Raw genomic sequence first — 13273 nt, forward strand, 5'->3', positions numbered from 1 at the left:
TAACTGCAATCCTATAAAATAGATGCTATTGCCCCCAGTATAGAGATGAGAAAACTGAGACTCAGAAGAGCTTAATAACTTGCCACCGTTCTCCGAGCTAAACATTGGCAGAGCTGGGATTCGAACCCAAATCTCTTCAGTTCTAAAGCAGATGGTTGTTAATGATCAACTCATACTGCTTCATGACAACTCCCGACTACTAGGGGAGAATTTCATGAATTTAAAAGAGCCCGATGGTTCATCTGGAACTCTGAAGCCAAATCTCCCTGTAGGGAAACTTCAGTCCCCTTAGGGCTGCTCAGAGTAAAATTTCCATATCAGGAAGATGATTCTACATGTCCCCCTATTCTTTACTCCCTACTCAGCTCATTCTCTTCCCCTTGCTTTTGCCCAAAACTGAAGGTTACCTCCACTTGCCATGATCACCTCTGCTTTGCCTTCTCCACGTTCCTATATCACTTTCAGTCTCAGCGCTCATTTGGGCAATGATCACATACAGGCAACCCTGTAAGATTTCCTTGTGCCTTACATTTTATTTCTTCTCATGTGAACTTTCATACTCTGTGTAGTGACTGTCTTAGAGACTTTCATGTACTGAAATCAGATTGTTGTAAACAAGCTAATAAACACAGACTTCAAACTATGACATGCTATGGGTCTGGCTGCCAACCAACAGTTCAGTTTTACCAATGTCACTATCTGTAGCTATAGAGTCAGTCTCATTACATGTGCATGTAACTTCAGCACATTCAACTACATGTTCTTTGTAGGGCAAGAGAGAGAAAGAAGTCGCACACTTTAAGTAGAGCTCGCCATTATACTTGCCATTCCAATCAATAAGCACCTGTCCCATGGGATAGGAGATGAATCTGCTGTTCCTGCAGCTGGGTTCAGGCCCTTAGGACCTTCCCCAGTGTGAGTAATTCTCTGGACAGACTCTGATTTTCATGTTTAAAGACACATACTTTGGATGCATCACAATCTCTAATTTTAGTCAACTGCTTTTCCCATCCCACAATTAAAGAAACAGTGACCCAACCCTAGACCAGAGGAAAAATTGGGCCTGTTGGACTCTTTTAGAGACAGGAAAAGTTTGTCACTGGTAATTCTGATAACATATGACTTGCATACCACACTTGCTTTTAGGACTAAGATACCCCTAAGATACGAACACCGAGATGGTGGCCTATGATCCTGTAATCTTTAAATTATATTCTGCTCTTATTGCGGAATACAAATGTGTAGGAACTGGAAAACAAGTCCTAAGACAGCTGATTAGTGTACATCTCAAACAAATAAGACAAAGATGGAAATCATTAGGCCTCCTGAAGTCAAATGTGAAGAAAAAGAACAAAACTATACAAAAGAATTAAATGCTAGCTTCGCATCCCCCCCCCCACAAGCAATTAATAGGGATTTTATAATTAACTTTCAGGAAAAGATCCTCCAAGTTGCATGTGCATACCTAGATAAACACATAAAATTATGATACAGACACTTTTTTCCAGAGGAGGTCATGTTTAAATATCAGACTCTCATTCTGAACCAGCCCTACTGACTAGGGGCAGGTGCATTAATTCTTGCTCCCTCCGAGTTTTGTTCACACCATGAGTATAAAATGCAGAGCTCTCCAGTAGACCTGATTACCAGTGCCTGTCACTATCTAGATTGTGAACTCCCCGCAGGCAGGTTCTAAGCCTTACAAACCTCTGTGTCTGCAAGACCTCAGAGAGGGCTCAACTAAAAAGGAGCCCTCTGCACAGACTGGAAAGTAGGGGAATCAGGGAATAACCAGATCTATCTCTCTGAGATTCATCACTTCTAAGGAATTAGGGAAGAAAGAAAGGCATGGTCCAGTAGCCATCAGGTCCTTGCCCCAACATGGAGCTCTGCTGGGCACACTGCTCTGCTCTTACCTGTCCAGGGAAATGCAGCACAGGTGAAAAATCGATGCTGTCGTGAGCAGGACATCTAGAGATGTCCGGACGAGGCAAAACATCTCCCCATAAATCCAGATGTCTTGAACCAGCTCAATGGCACCAAAGGGCATCACCAGCACAGAAACCAGCAGATCCACAAAGGCGAGAGATACAATGAAATAATTGGTTTTTATCTTCCTGTGAGTGAAAAAGTAGAAGGGAGAAGGCAGGGGGAGGGGAGGAAAGGAAAGGGAGAGAGAAAGGAGCAAGAGAGGAAAAAGGAGGAGAGGGAAACAAAGAAAGAAAGAAGGGAGAGAGACAAAGGAAAGAGAAGTCAAGCACAATGTGTTCTGTGAGATTCTCTTTTCCATTCTGTCTGACGGTGTGCAAGGTCCAGCCACCCCTGCCTTCTCCAGACCCCTTGCCACCCAAATCCCTCCCATCCTCTTCCCTGAGGCCCCATGAGTGGACTCCCTCCAAGGGCCTCTACACAGTCTGCTTTCTCTCCCTACCCTTTCTCTCCTCTGCCCTTCCCTTCAGGCTGTGGTTTGGTTATTCTCAGGGACCCCCCCCCCACTAGGCTCCCTCCTCACAAATGGTGTTAAATTCCATTGTTTTCCACTCTTTGATTGACTACTGTGTGCCTCAAATTTGTGACACTGGTCAGAATTGTGCTTTTACACTTTCTTTGCATCATCCCTGGATTAGGGCCTGCCTCACTTGGGGAAGAAGGCTACAGATAAGGCAGGACTGCATTTTTTATGTCCCTTTATGGCCTGGTGGCTCTCGATCCAGGCTGAACACTAGAATCACTTGGTGAATTTTTAGAAATATTGATGCCCATGTCTCTCCCCAGATCAATTAGTTCAGAGACTTTGGGTGATTAACCCCCCTAGCCACTCCTAGGCCCCCAGGGTTTCAGATAAAAATATAGGACTCCTAGTTAAGTTGCAATTTCAAACAATGAATAACCATTTAGTATAAGTATGTTTCAAACACTACATAAGACATACTTATACTACACATTAGCAATTTTCAAAAGGTCTTCAGGTGATTTTAATTGCAGCTAAGTTGAGACTCGAAGTAGAAAGAGTGGAAGACACAAGTTTAAATCCTAGATCAGTCACTGGGCAGTCACCCCTTTTCTGAACCATTGATAAAGTGGGGAGGTTAGATTAAATATGCCCTTAACAGTTATATGTGTATATACAGTAATCACACCTATTACCAAAACCCCCAAAGTTGAACACAAGAAGAAAGACGGGACAGAGATGCATGTTAAGTGCTTACATTGGCTACGTCAGTAAAGGGGAATTATGTGTCATCTTTCCCCTGCTCTATTTTACAACATTGTTTCCCTTTTATAATTATAAATTGTAATGGAACTCATAGTTTGGACCCCAGCTCTCCGTGGAGAGCCTAGAACTCCACCCTGGTTTCCTCCTGAGGTCTCCTCCTGCTACTCACCTGAGCTGCCTGTCCCTGCACACAGCCACCATCACCAGCAGGTTCCCCAAGATGGCCATCAGGATAACCGCTGAGAGAAACGTGAGCAGCACGACTTTCTCCACTGAACCAAAACCCTCCTTGGAACTGGAAGAAACACATGCACACATGCACACATGCACATACACACACACACAGAATTAAAGGAAACTCTGAGATACAGAAAAGAATATTAATTTTTTCCTAACTTATCTTCGGGAAGGTAACTTTACCATTAGCAGCTGTAATACACATTTATTGTGCACCCAGTGTATATGCCACTATCTATACCCGTCACTTTACATGCTGTCCTAGTTAACCCCTATATTGCAAGGAGAAGGCTAAGAGAGGTGAATTTTCTATCTTAAGATCACACAGTTATTCTGCAATCTGAGAACTTGTGACTTTCCTTCAGAGCACTGACCTCAGCTCACATTCAGAAATGTGTTTGGTTGACTCCTGTTTTGTGCCCTCCCCAAATGCAAACTCCACGAAGCAGAGGCCTTGTCTGTTTTATCCGCTGATCAATTCAATTTCAATGCATCACTCATTTGTCAGATGAAGGAAAGATGGCGTTGGATGAATGAATGACAGTAACTTGAACCAGGGTCTGTGTGAATACAGAGGCCACCTTGTCTCCTGAACCCCATCCCTGTCCATGCGGAAGCTGCTATGTACAGGTGGGCTGTCCAAGGGAGAGATCATGGCTTGAAGGTTCTAACAAAGTTGACCCGAATAAACTGATCAGATTCTGTGAAGTCCATTGCAAAGACAGCAGCCAATCAATATGTTCAGGTGCTCCTTTCACTGCCCTGAATCCTATTTCTTCTGGTCCCCAACATCCCAGCCCAAGACTGTGTTCTTGTCAATTTCAGCATCTAATTTGGTTCTCTAAACCCTGCCCTACTAGTGCAAACTCAGCATTTTGTTTTATTGACTTGGAAGCAAGTGTCCCCATCAATGAAAGCATAAAATCTGCAGGCTGTCAATAAGCTGTGAGAAAAAGTTTTATTTTTAATAGAGTAGTAATAAAATGTTCTTTTTAAATGAAGTTTCAAAGAACCTCAAAATGCTCAGACACAAACCCTACATTATAATATGGAGAAACAGGTCCAGAGAGGAGAACTGAATTGTCAAAGTATATTAGTGTCTGGTCTGGGAGAAGCTGCTTGTCCTGTGAGCCCACCCCTGGGAACATAAGGTCCCAAGAAGCAAGAAACAGCTATCTTTACTGAGCTACTTCAACTGAAAACCAAGATGGCTGTTGGCCCCAAATGGCAGCAGCCCACCAAGTCCTAGCTCTGGCCTCATCCAAAATTTTTTCCAGTATGCCTGGCATGGAAGACAAGGTTATTACAGTGGTTGGAGAACCAGCAAGTTCCTCCACTCTGCTAATAAGTGTTTTGATTAATTGATTGCAGTTATTATGGTTAAGGTTTCATGAAAAGAAATTCAACATATGTTCATCCAAATCACTCTTTCACACCTAAACTCCAACTACCAACATGTTACAAATATTAGATAAGGAAGATTTAATTCAAGAGGAAAAATGCTTCTGTAGGATGATATGGCTACCTCAAATTAATTTGATCTTAGGTTATGTTAATGCAGGTATAATGTCTAACAAAGCAGGTGACAGTGGTTTTTCTCCTTGTCCTTCTCAGAGGCTCTGACCGAGAGCCCTTCTGAAACATGTCCTCCCAAAGCCTCTGTACTTGCTGTGCCTTTCTCCTGGACTGCTTCTTTAGTGGCTGGCTTCTTCTCATCATTCAGGTCTCAGATTAAAGTTAATCCCCCTTGAATGTGCCACGGTCAACAAACATTTTGCTTTTCTTTATAGCACTTGTTATCTGAAATGACTTCTGTTGTTGATTACTGTCTGTGTCCCACCCCCACAGAATGACTTTGGTTCTCTTTTTCACTGCAATTCCCAGATCCTAGCACAGTGTCTAATCTGCAATGTATGTGTACAGGTATGTGTAGCACATGGGAAGTACTCAATTATTTTCTAATTAAGTGAAAGAAAGACATATTGTATTCATAATGGTGAGGTTTATTCTTCAATGTCTTTGAAGACTGGTCTTTGAAGGTACAAAGGAGATTTTACCTAGAGAAGAGAAGACACACAGATAAGACACAAAAGCTATTTTTAACTATCTGAAGCCCTGTCAGTTGAAATAAGAGTAGATTTATGCATTCGTTCATTCAACAACATTTTCTGAACACCTACTCTGCAGTAGGCACTGTTGCATGTCTTATGGAAGCAGAAATAAGTGAAACAGAGAATAGACAATGAATAGATAAATGAGAAAATATGTAAAGTATCAGCCAGTCATATACACTATGGTAAAAAAAAATCTAGGAAGGACAGGAGGACAGGCCTGCCAGAGGGGGATGAAGGGTTAGCTATTTAATAGTTGTCAGAGAAGGCACTGTGATAGGATTGTCACAATTGACGCCCTGAAGGCTGCACAACTAAGCGGAACCAGTGATCAGGTTGTAAGCAATGGTTCTCAACTTATTACATATTAAGACAAATACCATATGATTTCACTCATATATGGAATTTAAGAAACAAAACACAGGGGAAGGGAAAGGAAAAGAAAATGAGCTAAGAACAGAGAGGGGGACAATCCATAACAGACTCTTAACTCTAGGAAAGTGAGGGTTGCTGGAGGGGAGATGGGTGGAGGGATGGGGTAACTGGGTATCAGGCACTAAGGACTGTACATGATGTAATGAGCACTGGGTGTTATATGCAAGGATGAATCACTAAATTCTACCCCTGAAACTAATATTACACTATATGTTAGTTAAATTGAATTTAAATTAAAAACACTTTAAAAAAAATCACCTAAGAAGCCTTCACAAATGCTGGTATATGAGCTCCAATCTCAAAGACACTGATTTAATTGGTCTGGGTTTTGCAGCCTAAATATTGGAATTTTAAAAAGCTCTCAAGTGATTCTTATGTGCAACCAAGGCTGAGAATCACTGCTAGAGGGAGGCCTGGGTGGCTTAGCAGTTGAGCGTCTGCCTCTGGCTCAAGGTGTGATCCCAGGTCCTGGGATTGAGTCCCATTGGGCTTTCCATGGGGAGTCTGCTTCTCCCTCTGCCTATGTCTCTGCCTCTCTGCGTGTTTCTCATGAATGAATGAACAAATGAAATCTTTAAAAAAAAGAGAGAGAGAGAGAATCACTGCTAGAGAAAGGTAAGATTTAGTAATGGATAATAAGGACTTTCTGACAACTGATGATGGTCTGCAATAGTTTCCTGGAGTTGTTTTGAAATCCCAGGCTTAGGAAATGTTTAAGAATACCTAGATGTCACTAAGCCACCACTTAGCAGCCCTTAAGATGGCTATTATAAAAATAAAATAAAACTGAAAAATAACAAGTGTTGATAACCATGTGGGGAAAGTAGAACCCTTTGCACTCTGATAGAAATGTAAAATGGTGCAGTCACTGTGGAAAACCATTTCTCGGAAGATACTTTCTCAAAAGTGTCTTAAAAAACTAATCATGGAATGACAAGATGATCCAGTAATTTCAGTCCTAGGTACATACCCTAAAGAATTGAAAGCAGGGGCATAAATGAGTATTTGTATACCTGTGTTTATAGCAACATTATTCACCACAGCCAAAAGGTGGAAACAATCCAAGTGTCCATCAACAGACAAATGGATGAACAAAATGGGATATATACATATTATGGAATATTATTCAGCCATAAAAAGAAATGAAGTCCTGATACAAGCTATAATATGGATAAACCTTAAAAATATTATGCTTAGTGAAATGAAATAATGCAGACAAAAAGACAGATATGCATGATTCTGCTTATATGAAGAGACTACAATACGCAAATTCACAGAGACAGAGAATAAAATAATGGTGATCAGGGATTTGGGTGAGTAGGGGATGAGAAGTTATTTAGTGAGTACAGAGTTTATGTTAGGAAGAGGAAAAATTCTGGAAATAGATCGCGATGATGGTCGAAGACTTTCATGAATGTACTTACTATCAGTGAATTACACATTTAAAATGGTTATTGTACATATTAATAGTAAATTTTATGTTATGCATATTTTATCACAATGAAAAAAGGTTACATGGATGACCACGTATCAGGATACTGTATAGGGCTCCTATGTTGGAGGCAGGTTGGACTGGCTGATTTTAGGTTGCTTTCTTGTCTATGGACAATGAGCTGAATAATATTATTCTTAGAACATGGATTCTCCATCAATCACATCCTCATCATTAGAACCATTTCCCCTGTACTGCCTTTCCTTTTGTAGGAGGAAAAAAAAAAAAAACAAACAGATTCAGGGTATGTAGTGAACACCTCTGGTACCAGAGAATTTATATTTCAAATCCAAAGGATATGTAGGATCAGAGAATCCCAAGTTCTGTATAAAGGTTCATTTGTGGCATGCCAATTAGAAGCTAGAAATAGCTAAACTTTAAACTGTAAGTGACAAGCAAAATTTAGTCACAGAAGCTTTTCTAATTAAACAGAACTGCCCACTGAACTAAATGTAAGTCTAGTAAGGATAACTAAAATAAATCAGGAACCATTTCAGCAAAATCTGTGTTAGATCCTTGGGTTACCTTTGACATCATCCAACCACTCCCTGTCAACCACTACTAAGCAGTCCTCATCTGGCCAAAGAGCTGTCCACTCCACTACACTGGTTCTTTGACAATTATTCTTATGAAAAATTTTCCTTTCTCTTCGTTTTTAAAAAAATATATGTATTTTTTTTTCGAGGGGGGAAAGGAGAGGAAGAGTAGACTGTGCTGAGCATGGAGCCCAATGTGGGGTGCGATTTCACAACCCTGAGATCATGACCTGAGCTGAAACCAAGAATCAGACACTTAACCACCGTGCCACCCAGGTGCCCCTCCTTTCTCTTCTATACTTTTTCAGTGATCTCTTGATCTATTAATAAAGAAACACTACAAACTTGTTGGCTCTGTGTGCCATTTTCTCTGCTCTTAATAAGAGAAAATATATAACAATAATTCTGGATAAATTTCCACATAGGTTAGTATATAAAAATAAATTATAAATGATAAAATATAATAAAATAATCGTTGCTATTAATATCAGAAGCCCATATAGTGACAACAGCTAAAGAAGTTTTAACTTTGTTACATTATCCAGAACAATTGGTTTCAAGGTCACATCTTTATCCATTCCCTATCCACGGACACTTAGGCTGCTTCCATATCTTGGCTCATGTAAATAATGTTGCAGTAAACATAGAGGTACATGTATCTTTGCAAATTAGTGTGTTCATTTTCTTTGGGTAAATACCCAGAAGTGAAATTATGGATTGTATGTTATTTCTATTTCTAATTTCTTTTTTTTAAACATTTATTTTTTAATTTTATTTATGATAGTCACAGAGAGAGAGAGAGGCAGAGACACAGGCAGAGGGAGAAGCAGGCTCCATGCACCGGGAGCCCGACGTGGGACTCGATCCGGGGTCTCCAGGATCGCGCCCTGGGCCAAAGGCAGGCGCCAAACCGCTGCGCCACCCAGGGATCCCTATTTCTAATTTCTTGAGGATCTTCCATACTGTTTTGCATGGTGGCTACACCAATTTACATTCCTGCCAGCAGGGCACAAGGGCTCCTTTTCCTTTACATGCTCACCAGCACTTGTTATTTCTTGTCTTTTTGATGCTAGCCACTCTGACAGGTGTGATCTTAGAGCATTTACTTTAGAAACCTTGTAATTGTAAATTCTTTCTATGGCCCTTTGGGATATAAATATTTTTAAAAGCTTCTTTCCAGTTTTACAAGCCAGGACTGTCTTTCTCACAGACCTAGCAGTCATTCCTTTGAAGTGTTATCATTAGGGAAGACAGAGCCCCTGCTTTCCAGTTTCTATGGGAGAGTAGGAGCCTAATTTCCATGGACAAGTTGCCCCAAATTATAAAACTACCTTCTGTTTCTTTTGGGTAAGGCCAGATAGCAAACACAGATGGCCTATGAGCCCCACCCCCACTCCATTCCTGAAAACCTCTCCTGTCCTTTGTTTCAGTGAAACTGAGTTCATACTGCATTCTGGTTTCTCTCCCCAATAGCTACAGCCTTGAAAAAGTTGTCCTTATCTGTTTAATTTTGTCCAGTGCAATTTTTGCTTTGACAGTATACATCACTTTCATAATTATGTCATGTGTATACTGTCTTCATCACCTTTATTAGTTGCCATGAATAAAACCCATGACAGTCACAGTACATCTAGGAGGCTTAAGCTCAGACAATATTTGTGTTGGTAATATTTCTTATGCAAATTAATTTTTAAAAGCCTTTTTAAGTAAAGTAAAATAGCAGAGTCCATGGGTATCCTGTTTTCCTCTATACCAATAACTTCAGAAATATTCTAACTGTAACCTTTCTAAAGCATATGTTATTTCCTTTAAATATAGGCACTTGTTTTCTGGGTGTCTTGAGAGCCTAATGCACAAACAATGGCCAGACTCTATATAACAATAAAACTCCCAACTGGCAATGCCTGCCACAATCAGCCCAGAAAGGTCAGAACTTATCCAATGACTGCCAACCTCTGTATTTTTTCCCTCCTACCGGCTTCCAACTCAAGCCCAACCACAGAAAGAAAGATAAATATGCCCCCTAAACCAATGACATGAGAGGGTCCCCTTCTTGTTAGCTTACCTCTTGCCTTCCTGTGTCAACAACCTCCAACCAGAGAACAGCTAAAGCCCTGGTGTTTTCTTTTCTTTTTTTTTTTTTTTAAGATTTATTTATTCATGAGACACACACACACACACACACACACACAGAGAGAGAGAGAGAGAGAGAGAGAGAGAGAGAGGCAGAGACACAGGCAGAGGGAGGAGCAGGCTCCATTTCATGCAGGGAGCCTGACGTGGGACTCAATCCCAGGTCTTCAGGACCACACCCTGGGCTGAAGGCAGCGCTAAACCACTGAGCCACCTGGGCTGCCCCTGGTGTTTTCTTTATAAGCGTTTGCAGTCTCATGCCTGACTCTGTGTCTTTGCGAACTGCAAGTAATGATGACTGGCCCCCAACCCCACTGGTATAGTCTCTGTGGAATGCCCCTGTTCTCATTCACATGGTCCTCACTTACTCCCACATTCTAGATATATTCTAGGCATGTTCCACTGACTTGGAATCCTATTATTTTCAAATACTCTGGGGGGAGTATTTATTAATATATGCTTTATGTTACTTTGGGCTCTAAATGGTAAGTTTTCAGATCTTCCAGTTAGCTTTTTTTCTTTTAGTATTTTTTTTCCTTAAAAGATTTTTTTTTAAGGAAGGACTAAATATGATCATTCATATAAAACTGTTCCATTATAAGAGCATCAGAGCAGTGTGCTCCAAAATCACCACGGAGTATCAAAGTTTGGTTAAAACACAGATTGCTGAGTCCACCTACACAATTTCTAATTCAGTACATCTGGAGTGGGGCCCTAAATCTGCATTTCTAACAAGTTCCTGGGTAATGCTGATGTGGCAGTGGGTCTAGGGGCCACACTTTGGAAACTGCTGAGCGAGAGCACTGTTACAGAATGCCCTTTACCCCACACTCATTTCTCCACTGCAAGTAACTTTTTTTTTGCTCCTACTTGTGGAACTTCCTGCTTGGAAGTGGGGAAATTCCGACATTGATTTATCAAGCACTTACTACATGGCAAACAATGCACTAGGGAAGTTTTCGATGCTGCCTCATTTCATCCTCACAATTACAATGTAATCTAGTATCATGATGTCCTTTGTCCAAAGACACTGGTGCTCAGCATGGTCGGGAAGTAAGACCCTACAGCTATCAAGTGGTGTACCTGGGATTTAAACCTATGTACTCTGATTGCAAGCCCAGTACTTTTCCCACCAGATTTTAAACAAGCTCATTTGAAATTTAATAAAATTCCTTTAAAAAAACTGCTAAAGTTTTACTTTTTGTCTACAGACTTAATAAACAACATGTTGATGATGATCGCTAATATACCTTGTGAAAATACTCTAGCTATAGAAAACGGTAGAGATAAAAAAAATCTTTATGGGAAGAAGATTATGCAGAATGGAGTTTCTATGCAAGTCTAAAAAAAAGAAAAAAGAAAAAAAAACCTCTTTTTGATTGTTTTGAAGACCCTACAGAGGAGGGTGGGAGAGTGGTGTGTGGTTGATGCACAGCTGATGAAGGTCAGGTATTTTTCAAATGCAAACTTGTGGAGGAAAATTCTAGGGGCAAGCTTTTAATAGGCTCTTCGAGTTCCTCAAAGATCACACATACAGGGCATGAGAAAAACTTCAAAGCCCTGAGAGTCTCTGTCTGTAGAGACTATAATGGGAGTTCAAAGCTGCAAGAACACAAAGTATATCAGGATCAAAGACACTGTTTTCCGAGGCCATGCCTGAATGCAAAGCCAAGCCAGGACTGAGGTGACAAGGTGAGACCTACAGTTGGGAAGATTGTCGCTGCTGCACAGCATGTTAACTACTGGGGTTTCCATTCGGTTTGGAAATAAAATGCTAAATGACAGTGTCAGTTAATTATACCCTAGAGGTGTGTCTCACTTTAAGAAAGTCCATTCTTCCAAGATTGGAACTGAGCAAACACCTTAAGAGACAATTTTTTTTTCTATACAGTATATATATTTTTATCTATACACAAATTCACGGTAGGGTCTCTGGTCTGTTTTGCAAAAACGTCTTTGCCCACAGAGGGTACCTAATGCCCATCAGGTACAGAAATGTGTTCCTTTGGAGTAAGACAAGGGGCATGTTTTCAGTATATGGCTGATCATTCCCTCGAAATTACCCTTGTAGTTACAAGAAATCCAGCCCAGGGGAAAAAAAAAATGTGGGCATATAAGGCCTCTCCCCTGTAGTCAATCATTTACCCCAAGGATAAGGGCTCAAGGAAAAGCGGAATTTCCCATACTCTGATAACAACCTGCTCCCCATCCGTCTGCTATAGTTGGTCCCCTGTCATTGGGCCCAGTTGCTAATGGTGCCAGCTTTGCATATTTTGCCAGGGTCCAGGCTTGCTGTTGCTCAGTATTATGATTTCTCACCTCACATCTGCTCTGAGAGTGTAGAACTTCTCTACTCAAATGAAAGAAGAAATTGCCTGGTGTTGCTTTACTACAGGGACAGCAAAACAATGGCCAATGAGCCAAATCCAGCCCACTGCCTGTATTTGTAAACAAAATTTCATTGGAACAAGGTCACACTTAATCACTTATGCATCTTCTATGGCTGCTTTCCATGACAAAGACAGAAATGAGGAATTATGATGGAGACTGTGTGGATACAGAAGCTGAAATTATTTATTCTGATCCTCTCTGAAATGAGTTTGATGACCCCTGCCCTTCTGGAAACTAAAATGAGTTTGGTCTAAAGAAGAATATGCTGTGGAGATATTAGAATCTATGAGAACCTACTAAAAGAAATCTATTTCACTGGGAGTCATTCATTCCTCTGGATCTGTTCACTAAGTGGAAAGAAACATTATTCCACTTGACCACGCCAGACACCAGGCATCTGACTCCATTCTCCTCCTTTACCTAAGCCACTACCTACTTTGAGTAGCTTTCCAAACTCTTCACTCCTCTCCAGTCCACCGTCAATACCCTAATGAAGTCCTTCTGTTATATATGCAGAGATTACTATAGCCACTCACGTTCCACTGACTACTGTGTCTCTACTGTGTAGGGCAGGTCTAATTGAATTTTTTGTGTCCCTCACTTCAACCCTGCCTCCCATCTCAATAAGCAGCCTATTTTCCCATTGCTTGGGGGTTATAGTAATTCTCAGTAAGCCTCTTTTTCACATACCTCACACACATCAGCAAACCCTCAAAAATGT

At 40.9% G+C, this 13273-nt stretch overlaps 1 protein-coding gene across 1 annotated transcript in view; it reads right to left on the reverse strand.

Moving 5' to 3' along the window:
• The window catches only part of HTR4 (5-hydroxytryptamine receptor 4), a 76721-nt gene extending 72612 nt beyond the window's left edge, over positions 1-4109 (reverse strand). Inside the window, exons 1-3 of the mRNA XM_055324840.1 lie at positions 4036-4109; positions 3387-3512; positions 1917-2117 (exon numbers count right to left, since the gene is read on the reverse strand). Coding sequence (XP_055180815.1) covers positions 1917-2117; positions 3387-3512; positions 4036-4109 — 401 coding nt within the window. The remainder of the gene's footprint in view (positions 1-1916; positions 2118-3386; positions 3513-4035) is intronic.
• Positions 4110-13273: the final 9164 nt, after the last annotated feature.

The sequence above is a fragment of the Nyctereutes procyonoides genome, unplaced genomic scaffold (genome assembly GCF_905146905.1).
Source record: "Nyctereutes procyonoides isolate TBG_1078 unplaced genomic scaffold, NYPRO_anot_genome, whole genome shotgun sequence".
Taxonomy (NCBI): Eukaryota; Metazoa; Chordata; class Mammalia; order Carnivora; family Canidae; genus Nyctereutes; species Nyctereutes procyonoides.